At 36.8% G+C, this 20,874-nt stretch overlaps 1 protein-coding gene across 2 annotated transcripts in view; it reads right to left on the bottom strand.

Annotated features, from left to right (window-relative positions):
• Positions 1-20,874, bottom strand: part of veph1 (ventricular zone expressed PH domain-containing 1) — a 163,017-nt gene that overhangs the window by 26,402 nt on the left and 115,741 nt on the right. Inside the window, 3 exon segments of one of the 2 annotated variants that reach the window (NM_212831.1) lie at positions 7,971-8,105; positions 10,588-10,727; positions 19,515-19,843. In NM_212831.1, coding sequence (NP_997996.1) covers positions 7,971-8,105; positions 10,588-10,727; positions 19,515-19,843 — 604 coding nt within the window. 2 annotated transcript variants of the gene reach the window in all.

Below are 20,874 nucleotides of genomic sequence, written 5' to 3'. Positions count from 1 at the left end.
ATAGTAAATAATATTTTACAAGATATTTTTCAAGATACTAGTAGCTTAAAGTGACATTTAAAGGCTTAACTAGCTTAATTAGACAAGTCAAGTCGTTGTATTACAATGGTTTGTTTTGTAGACAATTGAAAACAATACTGCTTGAGGAGGCTAATAATATTGACCTTAAAAAAGCTTTTAAAAAATTAACAACTGCTTTTACTTTAGCCAAAATAAAAACATTTAGGACTTTCTCCAGAAAAAAAAAATATTATCAGACATGCTGTGAAAATTTGCTTGCTCTGTTATTTTGGAAATATTTGACTATATTCATAGGAGGGTTAGTAATTTTGACTTTATCTGTATATTTCAGTATATTGTATTCCACTCATTGCAAGTTGAACCAGTTAACTAGTCAGGAAAAAGCCTCGAGTTGCTCAGTGTTTAATCTCTTTCATGAGATGAATCTGTAAACTGATGACTAAAGATGACACACAGGAAATGATGCGTTAGTCTAGTGAATCACAGGGAGAAATGACAATTTGAGGGTGCTTAGATATTTAATAGAGAGCAGTATTTAAAAAAAGAGAGTCAATTTTCACTATCCTTTTCTGATCCCCAAAAAATTGGGCAATCCGGGCCGGCACTCTGCCAGTGTTGGGAAACAGAGCTGAACAACGGGACTATACTTTGCTAGCCTGTCAGAAGAAACACGTCAACACCAGCCTTGACTCTCAGAGCCCCAGTGTGCATGTGCACTGAAAACACTAAACCCCAGATGTGGCGAAGCGTCAGGGGAGAACGACCAAAACCACACTACATGCTAGCTAGCATGTCATCATTATGCTGCGGGGAGCGGAAAAGCAACAGAGGTCCTTCTGTTTGTAATAGATACTATTGCAACACTCTTCCCAGTGTCATTTATAGAGCATAACACATGCACACGTACGCTCATGCAGAGATGGTAATGGGATATCATCCACCAATCAATAAAAAACACAATGATATGAAACCAAAGGGGGGTTTCCTATATTTTCTAAAAATATTCTTTTATTTACTACTATTTCAGGGTGATCCATCATTAGCAAAATGACACGCATGTAATGCCTTCAAGATGTTGTCTGGTAAAAATTCCTTTAAGACCTCCTGTGATTTAATTTTCCTGTCTACTTCATTTATTCTGAACACAATGAAGAAAATATGGACGCATAATACTGGTGAGTTTAACTCATTCTCTTGTTCATGTTTCAAATGACCGGCTGCCTTCTTGAATTTAATACAACTTCCAGTGTCTCCCTTTTTTCTTTTCACAAAATTGTTTTTTGTTTGTTTATTTATTTATTTGTCTGTTTTCATTATTATTTTAATTATTCATTTGTTTGTCTGTTTTTGTTATTGAATAATTAATTTATTTGTTCGACTGTTCTTGTTATTATTTATTTATTTGTCTGTTTTTGTTATTTTATTTATTTGTTTATTTGTCTGTTTTTGTAATTATTTTATGTATTTGTTTATTTAATTAATTAATTTGTTTGTTTGTCTGTCTGTTTTTGTTATTAAATAATTAATTTATTTGTCTGTTCTTGTTATAATTTATTTATTAATTTATTTGTCTGTTTTTGTTGTTATTATTTTATTTGTTTATTTGTTTGTCTGTTTTTGTTATTATTTTATTTGTTTATTTGTTTGAATGTTTTTGTTATTATTTTATTTATTTATTTGTTTGAATGTTTTTGTCTGTTTTTTTATTATTTTATTTGTTTATTTGTTTGTCTGTTTTTGTTATTGTTTTATTTGTGTATTTGTTTGAATGTTTTTGTTATTATTTTATTTATTTATTTGTTTGAATGTTTTTGTCTGTTTTTGTTATTATTTTATTTGTTTGTTTGTCTGTTTTTTATTATTAAATAATTCATTTGTTTGTTTTTTGTTACTATTTATATGTTTGTTTGTCTGTTCTATCTAGCTTGCTTATTTTCTTTGCACAAGAATGCAAAAAATATTGGAATAAAACAGAAAAAAAGCCATAATGTGCAGGAAGAGACAAAAGCCCAAGGGCTTATTTAGAGCCTCTGCATAAATAATAATAATAATAATAATAATAATAATAATAATAATAATAGGAATTAACAAAACTATTGCATTACAACAAATGCTAAATTACAGTTACAAGTGAATAAAATTCAAATCTAAATGACAAGTTACAGACAACATTAAGTGAAGTTTCATAAACTAATTTCGAGAGGAGCACGTGATATGATTGTGCACCGCTGGCCACTCATCCGTAATCAGTAATAATCCAATCAGAATGATCCTAGCTTAATATAAATGGATCACTTTCTCCTTATTGCACTATCTTCGTTTTGGAAGAATCCCCCTTCCACCCCATCTCCTCCTTTTTCTCCCCTTCTAAAGGGGGAGCGATCGAGACCTACCTGATCTCGGTTCTCCTGATATGCTTTTAGACCGGGCGGGAGCCCTGGGCTCAAATATCTCCGAGCTCAGGGTTCTTTCCTGGGACAGCATGCCAAACCTGCTATAAGTGCCAAGCATTTCTAAGTGGGAACTCTTGAAAGTGATTCCCATATGCATTTCTTAAAACCTGTTAAAGAGGAACAATTTTCTTTTGTATGAAGTAAATCACTGCATAATTTAATACCCCTACATCTAGTTGAGTATTGCGCTCTGCTTGTATAAACTTTGGGAAAATGAAAACTTGAGAACTGACGAGTAAAATAGCAATTCATTCATTCATTTTCTTTTCAGCTTAGTCCCTTTATTGATCTGGGGTCGCCAAAGCGGAATGAACCGCCTTATTCAACACATGTTTTTACGCAGCGCATGCCCTTTCAATCATAACCCAGTACTGGGACACACCCATACACTCATACACTAAAGCCAATTTAGTTTATTTAATTCACTAATACTGCATGTCTTTGGACTGTGGGGGAAACTGGAGCACCCAGAGGAAACCCAAGCCAACACCGGAAGAACATGCAAACTTCACACAGAAATGCCAACTGGCCCAGCTGGGACTCAAACCAGTGACCTTCTTGGTGTGAGGTGACAGTGCAAACCACTGAGCCACCGTGCCACCTAAAATAGCAATAAACCTGTGAATTTACTTTAAAAAACCCTCTGAAACGATCTGGAATGTCCACACTCATCCACTGAAACAGGTTCTTTCAATAAAATGACTTGTCTACTACTACTAGACACAGTTTCTCCCTACAGTACACAGCTATAGCAAAGCTCGAGTTACTCTAGCTGACTCATATTCTCTTGGTGTCGCAGTGGACTTTGGGAATGTAAATGAACTGACAAACCAAACGAAAGGCACAGTTAGCAGTCAATCTGATCATATTACTTCCTGGCTTATTTCGAGCTGGACATGACTGAACACTGGACTGAGTGAGTAGTCTGGGCAATTTAGCCTAATTCACAAATGGCTCATTCATGAAGATTAAAAAAGCACTTCAATGAGCTGTCTATATAATTTAGTTAAAATCATTCACATTTTAACAGATTCTTTAAGGGGTATTTAAACTTTCCAGCAAGATTATAACATAACATTATATATACAGTAAATATTAATATACAGGGAGCGCTAATAATTTACTGTGTATGTGTGTGTGTGTGTGTATATATATATATGTATATATATATATATATATATATATATATATATATATATATATATATATATATATATATATATATATATATATATATATATATCTCAGAGGTTGCATTAGATTTTCTCATTGTCCGTCATTTTGACGGAGAGGGTTGTAAAATTTCCGTCATAACTTATTTCTTAACTTAGACTTTGATCGCTTTTTTCATTCATATTTTAATAATAAACTTGCACGACGAGCATACAGGCTAAATTATTCATTTATTTATTTATCTGCATTAACTCATATCTTCCTCCTGTGTTGACCTGAATTGGGTGCATGCCTGTGCATAATCAAGGGAGACTGTCTTTGCCTCGGAAAGTCGACTTCTCGTGAGCAAAGACTGGATTTACTAGCGCCACTTCAGCCAGTGTTTTGTAGTTAGGAAACATTTCTCCAAAGGCTGTGATCAGAAAGTTTGCTGGATTCTCTGAATGTGGGATTTCTCGATTCTGGAGGTACTTGTTTCACTGGGAAAAAAATACTACAGCCCGCGCTCCTTCTGCACCAGGGGTGCGGCTGCAACCCTCTGACTCCGGTAGTGCTCACAACACACTCCAACGCACCCTAGATAGCAAAATACTCACCTGCCGGAGACTCCAGCTGCCGTACTCAGGCCCTAGTCAATCGGGTCACATGCGGCACCCGTAAGCGAGCCGACGTTGCCGCATCTGAGCCAGAATCGGCCCCCGAGTAATGTGCGCTGCGGCCCAGAGCTAGCGCGACTCAGTTTACCTGCATATATAACCTTTTGATATGACATTGATACTTAATACATGATACAAAAATTATTTTGTAGTGCATAAGAACATCAATATAAAAACAATAAATCTGACCTTGCTAGCTGCCGCTTGGTTGGATCGTATTTTTGTCTTTTGTTCTTCATCGTCTACTGCATCATTAATATCACAACTATATGGCCGTTTAAAGAAACTTCTCACACTTATTTTTGCAAACGTACAAATGACAAAGAGGAAATAAAACAAGAGCAATCGCCATCAGCTGGACAGGAGTGGGAATTACAGTTAGCTACAAATTACTATAGATCACCCTCAGCTTAATCCGTCACTGCTGAAGAAAATCCGTCAATGACGGAAAATATTCAGTTAACGCGACCTCTGAGATATATTATATTTATTAATATAATATATTCATTATTATAATTTAATATAATAATATAATTAAATTATTATTATTATTTAATTATAATATAATTTATATATATATATATATATATATATATATATATATATATATATATATATATATATATATATATATATATATAATTGCAAAATTGTCTGCAAATGTCTGGCAATTGCCACCACAAAATCAGTCATTTATTAAATCGCAAATAAATTACAAAAAAAATCATAAAAAAAAGAGGGGATCTGACAAAAATACCGTACATGAACTTACATTATGTAAATATACATTTTTATTTTGTATGCGACTAGACAAGATTAATCGTAAAACAGCACTAGCACTAGCTCACTTCAATAGGGCAAGAAATCCAACCCTATTTACCCAATGTTGCCAAAGTTTGCCTCTTTAAAAGGCAGTTTAAACCATTGTATAAATCAAAAGGTATAGGGCATCAGCTAGTGAACATTTACGAGAGCATTTAAGATGGACTAGCTAGTGTCCTGCCTTGTAATTTGGCATGTGCGCATTTGCCCAACACAAACAGATTCCATATGTCTAATGCACACACACAGTCCTTCAATGGACGGTGAATGACCCCAGATTTAGGAAGAGCATTAAGACACAAAAGACACCAGCTGTACTATGTAATTACTCCAGACGTGACATTTACGATGTTTGATAAGATCATCTGAGCACATGGATTTACATGGCACCGTGCTGAGGAAATGACCTAAGGTAAACATCCCAGTCTCAGCAGCAATCATGACCTTTGACCTACATGACGTGACCATTTTCCACTATAGAGGTGGTGGTGAAGAGATTTGTGTTGTTAAACGTCTACTTATTAAAGGTCTTTCTTCATCGGTCTCCACAGAGGACTTTGACTCATACAGCAGGGTCCTGTTAGATATACATGCATAAATTGCGTCCAGTGTTGTAACTTATACTCTTTTCCCAAAGGCATAAATGTAAGTCTTGATCGGGATCAGACGTGGTTTTTTCCTACCCTGCTGGGCCACCTCTTGCTTAAACATGACTTGCAGAGAAGAAGAGGAAGGATAAATTATGTTTCCTGCTTATTTAGTCTAGCTTGGAGTTAGGGATTCTCAGCAGAAAGCCATATAAATAATTTATTTCACTGTCTGCATGTGCACTACGTGTCTGGAAATCTGCAATCTTTTTTTTATTATTAAAATGCAGTAAAATAGATATTGTAAAATGCTTTTTGCAATTTAAAAGACTAGTTCTCCTTTAATTTAATTTTAGGCACAATTTTTTTTTCTGTGTAAAAGTAGTGTAATATTTAAAAGCACTACTCCAGCCTTCAGTTTCGCACAATATTTTAGATATTTTTCTAAAGTAATATTCAAAAATCATCATCATCATCATCATCATTTTTATCCGCTTATCCGGGACCGGGTCCTGGGGGAAGCAGTCTTAGGAGAGAACCTCAGACTTCCCTCTCCCCAGACACTTCTTCCCGCTAATCCGTGGGGGAAATCGCGAGGTGTTCCCAGGCCAGCCGAGAGACATAGTCCCTCCAGCGTGTCCTGGGTCTTCCCCGAGGCCTCCTCCTAGTGGGACATGCCAGGAACACCTCCCTAGGTAGGCGTCCTGGAGGCTTCCGAAACAGATGCCCGAGCCACCTCAGCTGACTTCTCTCGATGTAGAGAAGCACGGACTCTACTCTGAGCTCCTCCCGGGTGTCAGAGCTCCTCACCCTGTCTATAAAGATGCGCCCTGCCACCCTTCGAAGAAAACTCAGCCACTTGTATCCAAGATCTTGTCTTTTTAGTCATGACCCGAAGCTCATGAGCATAGGTGAGAGTAGGAACGTAGATTGACCGGTAAATCGAGAGCTTTGCCTTTCGATTCAGTTCCTTCACCACAACGGACCGGTATACAGGTCGCATTACTGCTGCCGCTGCACCGATCCGCCTGTCAATCTTACACTCCTTCCTTTTCTTACTCGTGAAAAAAACCCAAGATACTTGAACTACTTCACCTGGGGTTAAGACTCTCCTCTAACCAGGAGATGGCAAAGCACCCTTTTCCGGTGGAGTCCGAGTCCATGGTGTTCAAAAATGTGAAAGAATAATCCAGCACTACTTGTAAATAAAGGAAGCTCTTAAGCCTAAAGAAGCTCTTAGGTCGAAACATGTTATTCATTTTAAACAATTAAAATCTCCATTGTAAATAGTTTTTTTTGCACATTCCTGTACAGGTTTGCTTTTAAAGGGGTGGTCCAGAGTGTACTTTTAAGGCTTGGTTGTGTTTACATGGTACAAAACAATGTGTGCTCATGCTTCACTTGTAAAAAAAAATCACTTTATTTCTTCATATATCTTCCTTTAATTATCTACTGTTACTAGCTAACATGAAAACGACTGTCATATTTCTTAGTTCCTCTGAAAGCCTGCCCTTAAGAGGCTCTGATTGGTCAGCTGACATAATGTGATGTGATTCGCGGATTGGCTCCACATCACCAGGAAGTGTCACACCTCTAATAGCACGCCACTGCTGTGTAAATACTGCGATAATGTATCGGGCTTATAAGTAATATGAAACGTTCACATATCTTTTGCAAGTTGGTTATTTGAAATGTAGATCGCAGGGAGATAGGCTGCATGAAGAGACTCTGTAGAGCTGGTGAAGATTGTGGGTTTGACTGATAAATATGAATTTGTAGCTAAATTGTTAACGATGCCAAATAGCATTTCCCATTATTTACATCCTTGTTTATGTCCTTGCTACGACATAATGTTAGCGCTAGAAACTGTGCATGTAATAGATCCATTTTAACAATTAAAAACACTTACAGGTTGTGGCTCAGTCCACAGCTTCGTCTATTATGGTTAGACCTGCTCCTTTGAGGAGCTTTTAGCGGAATCCAGCACTGAACTGGGAGAGATTCTGGAAGCTATCCTTTGTCAAATGCTAGAGCTATATCTTTTATATAATTCTCTAAACATAATTAAAATTTAATTGCAAGCACTTCTCTCTTTGTGTCATGTCCTTTGGAATCCCAAATACAGAAACACAAGAAGCTCTGTGAAAATAGCAGCATTTAGACGACATTTTAGCTTTCACTGCTAAAACATTACAGCGCCTCTGGCCATGGTTCGTATGAGTGTGTTTGTGTGACTGGCAGACAGTAGAAGACTTCACCTTCTTGTGAGGAACAGTGGTCTGGGTCATGGCCAGCTCAAAGCTGTGTGCTCCTGTCAGCTGTGTTTTCTCCCAGAGTTTCCTCAGCTGCAGCACACACTCGTCCCGACAGCACAAGGCCTCGCTCTCTTTGCTCTGCACACAGACATGATAAACTGCTAGCCTGCCAACATACAAGCTAATCGTAATTACTGGTGCTTGATATGGTTAGTGTTACATGTACTGCTGCTCTTGGAGAGATAAGATTAACCGCTGAGCCAAAGTAATGAACTTCACTGTGTAGGTTTGCACACAACATGAAATCCGTAGAGACCACCATAATCCTTTAAAGAGATAGTACACCCAAAAAAATGGACCTTTAAACATAATATAACATAATAATGCCTTTTTAGGACACTTTTGTCATGAAATTTTACTACATACACTACCTGACAAAAGTCTTGTCCTCAATCTCAGTTGTAAGAGCAACAAATAATAACTTGACTTTCTGGTTGATTGTTTGGAAAAGTGGGAGAAGGTAGATTTTTCCAAAGAATCATGGGTTAAACTGCATCCCAAGGAGGAGATATTGAAGATGAATGCAATGTATCTTGATGCACTCTGGGAGTCCTGCAAGAGCGCTTTCTTTGCCATTTCATATGACTTTATTAATAAGTTATTTGAGTCATTGCAGAGATGTATGGATGCAGTTCTCCAAGTTCATGGGAGTCATACACAATTTTATTTATTTTTCCGCTACACCATGACTTTACATTCTATACTGTACATTATTTCTGTTAAGTGATAAGACTTTCGTCTTAACCAGTGGTGTGGAGCCTACAGCTCGCGAGCCACATCTGGCTCTTTGACCAAATATACAAGGATCTCCAGCTGTCTCCCTACAATAATGTTTTACAACAGTTTAAGTGTTTTTTTTTAAACAGTCACAAGAAATCAGTTTCCGATTGCAAATACAATTTTAAATCCCTTTTTAATTGTAATTTTTTAGAGCAAAATGAATAAGAACTCAGTTAACAAAAAAAAAAAATAAAAATGATTCAACCAATCTGCGTGTGCGGCACTATGGAAAAACTTGAATTACGACACCAATAAAGAGCACAGAACTTGCGTTTTTATGGTAATCTTCTCGTGTATGTAAGTACAAATAACATCCATGAGTGGTGATGGCGAAAAGAAAAACATTCTATAAACTGTCCTTTTTTTCATTCATGGACTTGCTCAACATGTGATGCTTATTTTTGAGTTGTGCATGGACATAAAGTTTTTGTTTAAACCTGTGTCATTTATAATAGTAATCTATCGTCTTGACTATAGCCCCTTTCACACATACAGACCTTTCTGGAAAATTACCGGCAATTTGCCGAAAAGGTCTGTATGTGTGAACAGGCCCTTTTTGAAAGTACCGGTAAAGGCTATTTTCCGGAAAGAGTAGTTGTAACATTACCGGTTATTTGCCGGAATGCTGCGCTGTGTGAACACAGAAGGAAGATTGCCGGAAAGAGCGCGTGCACGCCTAGAACGTGCTGACGTGAGACGTCTACTTTAGCCAATCAGAACAGTCAGACGCATTCAAGTTAGCGCAGTATACGAGAATAAAAGCCTTTGAATATTTTTCCAGAAACATTTAGCTGCTAGATGTTAGTCAGATGAGGTTTATATGTTCCTTTTTAGTGCAATCTGTGTAAATAAATATCGATAAGATGCTAATCATAAGCCGTTGTTTGTTTACCTTCAAGCTCTGCTTCCTTTAGTTGCTTGACGTGTCGTGTGTGCCCATGAAGGAGTGAGAACCAAAACACACACATATCGTGTACATCTCGACATGTGAAAGTGTTCCTCCATATGTTTTTATCGAAGTAGTTCACAATACTTATCCACAGAGTTTGTAATGTAGTCAAATGTTTACAAACACAAGCACAGCCGTTTAGAGCTCACTTCTAATTAATGATGTCAGAATTTACCGGTATATTGGAATGAGTGTGTGAATGGTCTTGTCCGGGAAAGTTCCGGAACGTCCTCGCCTGTGTGAACAGCGCTTTATTGAATTTACCGGTAAGTTCTTCTTGAAATTTTCCGCATATTTACCGGTATTACTGTGTGAAAGGGACTATATGTCTACATGCCTATGACTATGTCTACATACAACCAGTCTGGCCATTCTCCTCTGACCTCTGGCATCAACAAGGCGTTTGAGTTGCTGCCATGTGATAGGCTGATTACAAATTTGGACAGGTGCACCTAAAAAAAGTGGCCGGTGGCTCCTAAAAAGAAAATTAATTTGCTAAAAAAAAAAACCCTGCTGAAAAATAGGTTCCTGACCCCTGGTCTAAGCAAAGTCAGAACTTACTGTCCTAATTAATAAATTTAAAATCAAGGCATTATTATATTTTATTTTGGTAAAATAAGCGTAATTTAGAGGCCTTTTCCTTTCATATAAGCCACTTTTGATACCAAATGATCAGCTGGAAGTCAAGTTATTATTTGTTGTTCCTAAAACTTGGATAAGCGACAAGATCTTTGTCAGGTGGTGTATATGAGAATTCTTGGCCACTCCACTGTTTGTAGATAAGTACAAACACATACTCTTTGTCACAAAATCAACATCCTTAACTGTTACCTGCAGTGCCAATAGCATGATTTGGATCCAGAGGTGTGGTTGACTGCTACACAGAGAGAAACTGGACTTCCCGTAGAGACAGTAGTGTCCTTTCAGTGGACAGGAGAACGACAGCTTAGCTACACAGCCTCGGTGAGAGTCTGGATTGCAAACACACAAACACAAGAAAATAAATTACTTTTGAATTCCTCCTCCAGAAATGCATAATACTTTCCCAAACCACTAAATATTGTAAAATATACTGCCAGCAGCTAAACTGCCCCATCTTGTAATACTATAGTATAGTCAGATAACAAAATTGAGTATTAATCAGTAATACCAGGCAATCATGAAACTACAGAAAGCTTGTTTTCTCATGCCTTAAAGGATTTTCAAACTTGTTTATCATTTGTGTTGTTCCAAAAAGGACCTAAACTGCAACAATATTGAGTTTAAAAGATCTCAGGCCCATTATTCCTTCTTTAATCCTAGCATTATTCATTTATGCCCACAGCAATAGGAAAATGTGAAGAAACCAGACCAGGAACACAAACACACCAAGTTACAGAATTATGATTTAGTGAATTATGACACATTAAGGTAAACTGTGATGACTGAGAGAGCTCAAACAGGCAAGTAAAAAAAAACAATAGAAAAAGCATCAGTTTGAAAACACACATGCATGCAAATTCATAAACATACTGCAAGTGAACAAAACATATGCATATACATTTTTTTAATCAAATTAAAAACATCAGCTAAGTGCGTGCGTATCTCACACTTCACAGTACTGTATTTATTTACATTTCCACCAGTCATCGCAAAGCTCCTTTTGGTAAACCATTACTCATAAATGCATAATTTTGTTCTGTCTATTGATTATACAAATCATGTAGCATCAACCTCTTTATAAACATAATCCATCCTTTATTCTCTTAGGCTTTTACTGACACTATACAAGTTAGGGTGAAGTAGAGGTTTTATGTTGCATTTCTGTGTTTGGGTTTGTGTATGTGACCCTGCTTGTGGCCTTTCAGACTTAAATGTGTTTTTGAAACAAAAGATGAAGCATAAGTCATAGTTTGCATATTCCCTTTTTAATGCAACTTGGTGACATGTGGCTTACGCACCAGCTGTTTAATGAAACTAAAAGAACCAATGAAAGACAAGAGAAACTAAAGCTGGACCTCTTGGAATAACTCAACTCTGTTGGACTGAAGATAAATGAGGCTGTTCTTGTAAAAGAAAATGAGTTCATGGGAATTAAAAAAGAGACCAGCTTTCATGAGATATAGTGGAATTCAGACGAGCTATTATACTTTGTATATTGCACTTTGGGCTTGATGACGGTGGTGTTGATTTATCTTGGCGACTCAGATGTTTAGTTTATATTAACTAAAAGTCTAGTTCATAATAATCATATCCACACTAAATTAGATCTGTTTTTCCTTTTTCATCAAGTGCTCTGAAGGACATGTCAAAGAATAGAAAAAGGTATTAAAATTGAATTAAAAATAAATAAATAAATAGAGGTTAAAATAATGTCAAAATTGCTTGCACAGAACTTTTAACATTACACAGTTTCAAAGCAGATTTGTGGAAAATTAATGATTAATATTAATCACATATATAATATAGTCAATTTGAATGATAATATCTTGTAACATCTTTGTGCCTAAATTAAATCTGTGTGATAATATACTCTCACCGGCCACTTTATTAGGTACTGCTCGTTAACGCAAATTTCCAATCAGCCAATCACATGGGAGCAACTCAATGCATTTACGCATGTAGACATGGTCAAGACGATCTGCTGCAGTTCAAACCGAGTGTCAGAATAGGAAAGAAAGGTATTTAAGATATTTAAGTGACTGGTCTAGGCTGGTCAGAGTATTTCAAAAACTGCTGATCTACTGGGATTTTCACACACAACCATCTCTAGGGTTTACAGAGAATGGTCCGAAAGAGAGAAAATATTTAAAGCGTCATTTCTGTGGGCATAAATGCGTTGTTGATGCAGAGGTCAGAGGAGAATGGCCAGAATGGTTTTATAAAGGCAACATTAATTTAAAAACCACTCGTTACAACTGAGGTTTGCAGAAGAGCATCTCTGAACGCACAAAACATCTAACCTTGAGACGGATGGGCTACAGCAGCAGAAGACGCACCGGGTGCCACTCCTGTCATCTAAGAACAGGAAACTGAGGCTACAATTTCCACAGGCTCACCAAAAATGGACAATAAGAGATTGGAAAAACGTTGCCTGGTCTGATAAGTCTCGATTTCAGCTGCGACATTCGGATAGTAGGGTCAGAATTTGGCATCAACAATATGAAAGCATGGATTCATCCTGCCTTGTATCAACAGTTCAGGCTGGTGCTGGTGGTGCTTCACACTTTGGGCCCATTAGTTCCAACTGAGCATTGTGCAATGCCACAGCCTGGTTTCTTAAACATGACAATAAATTCACAGTACTCAAATGGCCTCTACAGTCACCAGATCTCAATCCAATAGAGCACCTTTGGGATGTGGTGGAATGGGAGATTTACATCATGGACAATCCGACAAATCTGCAGCAACTGCGCAATTCTATTATGTCAATATGGACCAAAATCTCTGAGGAATATTTCCAGTACCTTGTTGAATCTATGCCACGAAGGATTAAGGCAGTTCTCAATGCAAAAAAGGGTCGGTCTGACATGGTACTACTAACTGTGTACCTAATACAGTGACTGGTGAGTGTAGTTTACATCTTTATACACATTCATAAACTGAGCTAACACGTTTTTGAGGATTCAGTGTAGGTTCAGTGAGTAGGTTCAGAATTGTCTTCACAAACACACTCAAATGCTATTGGCTCAATCTACTGTAGGTGTACACTTTAAAAAGCTGACTAAGTGCAAAAATATATCAAATAGGACTGAATGAGAAAAGCACAGATCTGCTCTCATATGATGAAGTCAGATCATCAAAAATCAGATGTTGTCAACAATCTAACTACTTTATCATTCTATTCCTGCTCAACTATTTCAGTTGTATCTGCACTCACTTAACTCATCAACACATCAATTCATTCTGGTTTACCCACTGTTTTCACAGATTAGCCACTGTTTGAGAAACTGAAAACTACAACCCTAAACCAGAAAAAGCAGTGATTTCCAAATTTACTTTGACTTGTTTTTCACTGCAGACAAAACGAATGGAAAATATTTCATTTTTTGTCGGCTCAACATCATTTTATTTAAAAACATACCTCCTTTCTTGTCATTCAGACCTGCAACACACTCCAAAAAAAGTAGTGACAGGAGCCATTTAGGGCTAGTAATCAGGTAAATTGGTAAAATAATGATGTGATTTGAAACAGGTGATGTCAACAGGTGATTGTAATTATGATTTGGTACAAAAGCAGCATCCAAGAAAGGTTTAGTCCTTTAGGAGCAAAGATGGGCAGACGATCGCCAGTTTGCCAACAAATACATGTGAAAACTATTAAAATGTTTAAAAACAATGTTCCTCAAAGAAAGATAGGAGCACATTTGGATATTTCACCTTCAACAGTGCATAACATCATTAAAAGTTTCAAGGAATCTGGAGAAATTTCTGTGCATAAAGCACAAGAGCGCAAGCCTAAGCTGAACTACTCCGATCCCTCAGGCGTCACTGCATCAAGAATCCTCATTCATCTATTAGTGTTATCACCACATGGGCTCAGGACTGCTTTAGCAAACATTTGTAAAGTGCCACAATACATAGTTACATCCACAAATGCCAGTTAAAAGGGTAGTGTGCTAAAAGGAAGCCCTATGTTAACAGTGTCCAAAAGCGCCGTCGACTTCTCTGGGCTAGGAGGCATCTGGGATGGACCATCACACAGTGAAAATGTGACTGGTCACATGAGTCAGTATTTCAGGTTGTTTTGTGGAAAAATGGATGTTGTGTGCTGTTTTATTCAAATCCAGAGTGCAGTATCGGATAAGTTATGCCCTGAAGTTCACTATATAAGTTGAGGTTATTGTTCCTATTCACAGTCATACCTATGCTTGCCTTAGCAAATCCCACTTTATATTAGCTATCTGAGTGTGATACGCTAGAGAGTTCAGCTGAGGGTGGCAGATAGAAGGAGGCCGTTTGCTCGGCTCTGGAATCCAGATGCAGGTTCATTTTAACATCTTTAACATTTTAACAGTGGCCCAGGTCTTTACCTCCACTTCATGTTATTCAACAGCTCTCCCACTGAGAAACTGTAAGGTAATCGATCAGTCGGAGACCTGAACTGGTGGAAAACATGTGAGAGCGTTTATGTGTGAAGTATTCAGCGCAGTCATATTTAACAGATCATGGGAGGCCAACTAATGTCATAGTGAAGCTATCATTTACATTTAAACATCTAGCAGACACTTTCATTCAAAGGGACTAGCAACACAAAGACAGCAACAGTCCCAAGACATTCTGTCCAGACTCAGTTCAACTGCAATCATATGAAGCTCCAGGAATACTTTTGTGCATCAAAAAACTGATGGTCCTCGGCCCATCGTTGCTCTTTGTGAATAAAACATCATATCATGTGGCTTGTTGAGTGTAAGTGTGATATCTATTTAAAAAATTACTTTAAAAAAGGACAATAAAAAAGTGAGTCAGGTAGACTCGAGAAGAAAGGTCAAGTTATATCAACAAACCAAAATTCTGAAATCAAATTAGCAACAAGATGCATTAAGTACAAAATATAAGATCTACAGTAAATATTATCTGCAATTTTGCCATTAAAAATAATGGGCACACCTTATTTAGGGTGTCCTTGTTACAGTGTACCAAATTATTCATTTAACTGTAGCACTTTACAGTATAATTGTATTAAGTTGTATTAAGTAAATACATAAACTAACAGTGAACAATACATTGTTCACAGTATTTAATGGAAATAAAGTTGATCGTTCTTAGACTCATGACGCAGTAACAAATGTTAACAGGCATGGACTTGGATTTTAATAATGCATTAGTAAAAGTTAAACTATGATTTATGAATTCTCTACAAGTATTATTCATTATTAGTTCATGTTACATGTACTTACTTGGGATAATATGGTTAGGGGTAGTTGCATTTAATTAAGTTTTAATTAAATGTAATTAATATATTAAGACACCTTAAAACCAAGTGTTATCAAATTAATTAGTAGTTATCTTGGCTAATTTTAGACCTGCATTGAACAGCTGGTTCTCCAAGGCTTTGGTTTGATCTATTCTCACACAGCAAATACAGTTTTGTGTCTAAAATATCAGTAACACTATTAATGTAATATTTATTAAGCTGTATAATAAATCAAGCAGATATTTTTGAAAAATGGTACTCTTGCTTGTGTGATACTATGTTATATGATATATGCTGCATATAAAAGACCAAAACCCACAAGACCAGTTTTTGGCAAGAACCGGAATTCTTGTTATATTGTAACATTGGGTTGGGTAATATGGTCAAAAAAAAAAAAACATCTCACATTTTTGGGTGCTGAATTGCAATATGTGACATTGACACTGGACCACAAAACCACTCATAAGTGTACATGTTTGAATATCAGATTTAAAAATGTAAAATATTAGGCTTTAAAGTTGTTAAAATTAAGTTAAGGTCATGATTAACTTAGTAAAATAACCTTTTACTGATAAAATTTTCATTTATGGTAGGAAAATTACAGAAACTTACGATCTTTACTTAAAAATCTAATGATTTTTGGCATTAACTACCTTTCCCCACCCCTCAACAACTTTTGACTCATGGCTTTTCTCGTAAATAAACCCATTAAACTACTTTTTTCGTATTTATTTTTCAACATATGGATGTAAATAAATGTGTATTTGTTTGAGTTTTTCTCACTTCTTTTCAAATGTTGTTTGAACCCAAGCTCATTCTGAAAACGTGCCGCTATATACATTTCTGGAGAGCACCAAATATGTCCCAGGAGATACGTTTTTGTTTTCGCAAATCAACCAGAGGCTGTTGTGTGTGCTTTACAGATCTCAAATTTCTCTCGCGAGTGCCATTCACGCCTGCTGTTCTCCCATAAATCCACCAGAGGCTGCTGTCAACTGACTAACTGAATTACAGATCAACTGACGCACCCTCCTCCTTCCCTAAACCCAACCAATAGTGTTTTCAAAAGCACTGATCGACCCAACCACCCACTTCCCTAAACCCAACCGACAGTTTTAAAAAGCAATCCAGAAAAAGAAAAGGCGTCGCCTGATTTTTACCACATTTTCAGATTTTACCACATTTTCACCCTGTTATTTACTTGTTTCTTATATTTTTTGGCTTGCTTTTGTTTTACCTGCTTTCTGGAATCGTTCTTTAACAGACTCTAACTTCATAGTCGTGGTCAGCTCCTCTCTGTGTCTCAAGTCTGTCGACCTAAATGATGAGCTTTTGGACGATCTGGTAACTGCAGAAAAGCTGTCCATATAAAGGTATGCGGTCAGCGGGTAAGCACGAAAAGGAACACCGTCACACCGCCCCGTAGCGTTCGTTTTAAAGACGAAATGCAGCCATACATACTTCTGGCTACATACAGTAATTCGTAATCTCCAGAAATGTATATAGGGCTACATTTTCAGAATGAGGCTTATGTTGAAAACATTATTGCATATTGCCTTTCAAAGTTAAATTCACAAAACTATTTTGAGCATCCCATTTCAATAGTCAACTATAGTTACTTTTATTATGAAAACACACGGTCACACTTTATTTTGATGGTCAGTTTGTTGAATATAAGTTACACTGCATCTACATGGCAACTAATTCTCATTAGATTAGAAGTAGACAGTTAGGTTGGGGTCAGGGTTAGAGTTGACATGTACTTGCAAAATTTCTTATAGTCAGTTAAATGTCTGTTTAGCAGCAGTATCAAGAGATATTAAGAAGACAGTCTACTAATACTCAAATGAACCATCAAAATAAAGTGTTACCAAACACACTTGTATTTTAAAAATGCTGTATATAGCACATTCATTGCCCACAAACAAATAGTAAAAATGTAAACTGAACTCCTATGTTATTTCTGATATTCACATGTGTGCAACTATGGTATAACAGCAAGAGTCCTGTCAGTGGGTCAGTCAGAAAGCATCAGTGACCTGACTGAAGAAGTTCAACTCAGCATGACATGCCAGTGTGTAACGGATGAGTTCACATTTCTAACAATATAGTAGCAAACTCATATTGCTGAATCAACAACATAAAAAACAATTACAAGAAGCTAACCTGAAATTTGATCTAGTCTAAACATATTCCTGTCTGTATTTTTGTCAATAATAAGTAACTTAAAACTTGTGGAATGAGTTGTCCCATCACTACAGAATGCATAGAAGTTGCGAGAGCTGTGGCGAAGAATTGTTTGAGAAATCGATTCGGAGGTTTTCAAAATGCATCGCTCATCTGTTGAATCGATTCCGAGCCTAGTTTTTAAAAGCAGACTAGCAGATGGCATTCTAGGCTAGTTTTTAACAGCAGGTGGAGCTTGTTTTAAAAAGCAGACCGCTCACTAGAGAAATTTTTACCAGCAGATGGCGTTCTAGGCTTTTTTTAACACCAGATGGCGCTCTAGGCTAGTTTGTAAAAGCAGTTGACTGCAGATGGTGGTTTAGGCTTGTTTAAACATCGGATGCTGATCTAGGCTGGGTTCTAAAAGCAGATGGCGCTCTAGGCTAGTTTTTCCCACTAGACATCGTTCTAGGCTAGTTTTTAATGGCAGATGTTGCTTATGCTAGTTTTAAACAGCAGATGTTGTCTGGGATAGTTTTAAACGGCACATAATGCTCTAGGCTAGTTTTTAACAATAGATAATGGTCTATGCTAGGTTTTAACATGAACACCTAGCATTTAGCCATTTTTAACAGCTAGCAAATGGCGTTCTAGGCTAGTTTTTAACAGCAGGTGGCACTCAAGGATAGTACTTAACATAAAACGTAACAGTAGTATTTAACAGCTGACAGCACTTTAGGCTAGTTTTTTTAACATGCTAGGCTAGTTGGTAACAGTGCTCTAGGATTGTTTTTAACAGCAGACAGCACACTAGCCTAGGTTTTAACACCAGATGTTGCTCTAGGCTAATTTTTAATGGCAGATGTCACTCTAAGCTAGTTTTTAACAACAGATGTTGCTCTAGGCTAGTTTTTAACAGCAGACGTCGCTCAAGGATAGCTCTTAACAAAAGACAAACAGTAGTTTTTAATAGCTGACAGCACTTTAGGCTAGTTTTTGAACAGCAGACGGCATGCTAGGCTAGTTGGTAAAAGTGCTCCAGGATTGTTTAACAGAAGACAGCACACTAGCCTGTTTTTACCAACAGACGGCGCTCCAGGTTAGATTTTTGACACCAAATGGCACTCTAGGCTAGGTTTTAACACCAGATGGTGCTCTAGACTAGTTTGTAACAGCAGTCGACTGCAGATGGTCATCTAGGCTAGTTTTTAATACTAGATGGCACTCTAGACTAGTTTTTAACAGCAAATGGTGCTCTAGGCTTGTTTTTAATAGCAGATGGTGTTCTAGGCTAGTTTTATTAAAAGGGAATGGTGCTTTAGGCTAGTTTTTAACACCAGATGACGCTTTAGGCTAGTTTTTAATGGAAGATGGTGCTCTAAGCTAGTTTTTAACAGCAGAAGGTGATTGGCTCATTGTAAACACCCATGTAATTTGCTTAAACCTTTCCTAGCTTTGTTAATGACTATTTTAGATTCAGGTGGTATGTGTAAAGAATTGGAAGCAAGCACCATATAGCTGTTTGTAAAGCATACAGTGTCATCTGCTGTTAAACATCAATATTATAATCGATTTGAGAGAGATTAGCGATGCATTTTAAACATCTATGAATTGCTAAAGAATCTATTTCATGAGCAATTTTGTGCCAAAGCTCTACAAGTTTCAGTGTGAAATGTTCTCAGATTTGACAGGTTACCTTCAATCACACAGTGCTCAGGTACAGGGATTTGTTTGATCATTTCCGCACAGAAGGATTTGATTTCCTCCATGTTGTCTCGTAGATGGATCCAGAGTCTGTCTCTCTCCCGGGGGTCTCCATCCTCCACCTTTGCCCCCTCAGTGTTTGGAGACGTGTCAGGCTGAGTCTCTGTGAGTTCTGTATGGTTGTGGGGGGTCGAAGAGACAGAACTGGTCTCTGCCTCACAGACATTGAGTTCTGCGTTCAGATCAAGCCCCTCTCCCTCTGGGCTGCTGTCAGAGTTAATGGATCGGGTGCGTACAGCATGAAGAGCCAGACTCTTTGACCTGAACATGCAAGAAAAACTCAAGTCAAAATACAAAACTCATGAGTCAGTTCATCTTTTTAGACTGTGAGTTATTACATAGGACAGAACTATACTTACAGATGTAGAGCATATATTATGCAGTGTTGTATTGTTCCCTGAAGTCTATTTAAACCTTAAAATTGTTTTTTCAAAACCAATTTCCTGCCTATTTCTGAGGTTCATAATTAAAATGTTTGCTGTTTTTTTCTTTACCTGTAAGCATTTTACAATCCATTTAACTTCTGTAATGTGGTGTACTATTTACGTTAAGAGTTAAGAATTCTATATATTTTTTTCTCAGTAAGCATTTTTAAAAAGTGGATTTAATTTTATATGCAAGCATCTAAGCTGACAAAATGGTTACATTTGATTACAAAAACAGAAGAAAACAAATTCTGTTTTTCAGTTGAATTTAATAATTATTATATGTAGTCAAAGACCAATCCAATGGCCCTCCTGTGATTTTTCTTTTTTAATTATTTTACAAATACTCCACAAGTGCTGTTTAATAAAAATAACAGTTTTTGGATCATTTTTAAAACGTACCCGTTTTAATGACTTAATACATTCCAATAAGTCATTTCCTTAGTCTTTTCTACATTTATACTTTTATTTAAACAGTGCTGGAATTAAAACATGCTGGAATTTTTCATTTTAATGTTCAATCTAAAACCTCAAGTAAATGCAATGTCAAAATAAGAAAGATTATAATTTATTACTAAGCTAAACATTAACGGTTTGCTAGCAAAACTAGTTTGAGGAGTAATTATAAACATTGTTTAATATATTTTGCAAACTTGTTGGTGCATTTTTCTGAAACGTTTCTAGTTAAATTAGTTGGAGGGGTAGCTCACCCAAAAATGAAAATTTCTAAATAATAAATAATATAAATAATTATGACGGCAAATCAATGCCAATATAAATCGAGCGCAGAGGTGATGTTTGCGCGCGAGGAGAAGTGAACCGTGAGCAGATTACAGGTCTACACGCGAGAAAACTACAGCTTGCGAG

This window comes from Danio rerio, chromosome 18 (assembly GCF_049306965.1).
Source record: "Danio rerio strain Tuebingen ecotype United States chromosome 18, GRCz12tu, whole genome shotgun sequence".
NCBI classification, from domain to species: domain Eukaryota; kingdom Metazoa; phylum Chordata; class Actinopteri; order Cypriniformes; family Danionidae; genus Danio; species Danio rerio.
Note: the sequence above shows the minus strand (reverse complement) of the source record. Positions and strands in the feature narration are given on the sequence as shown.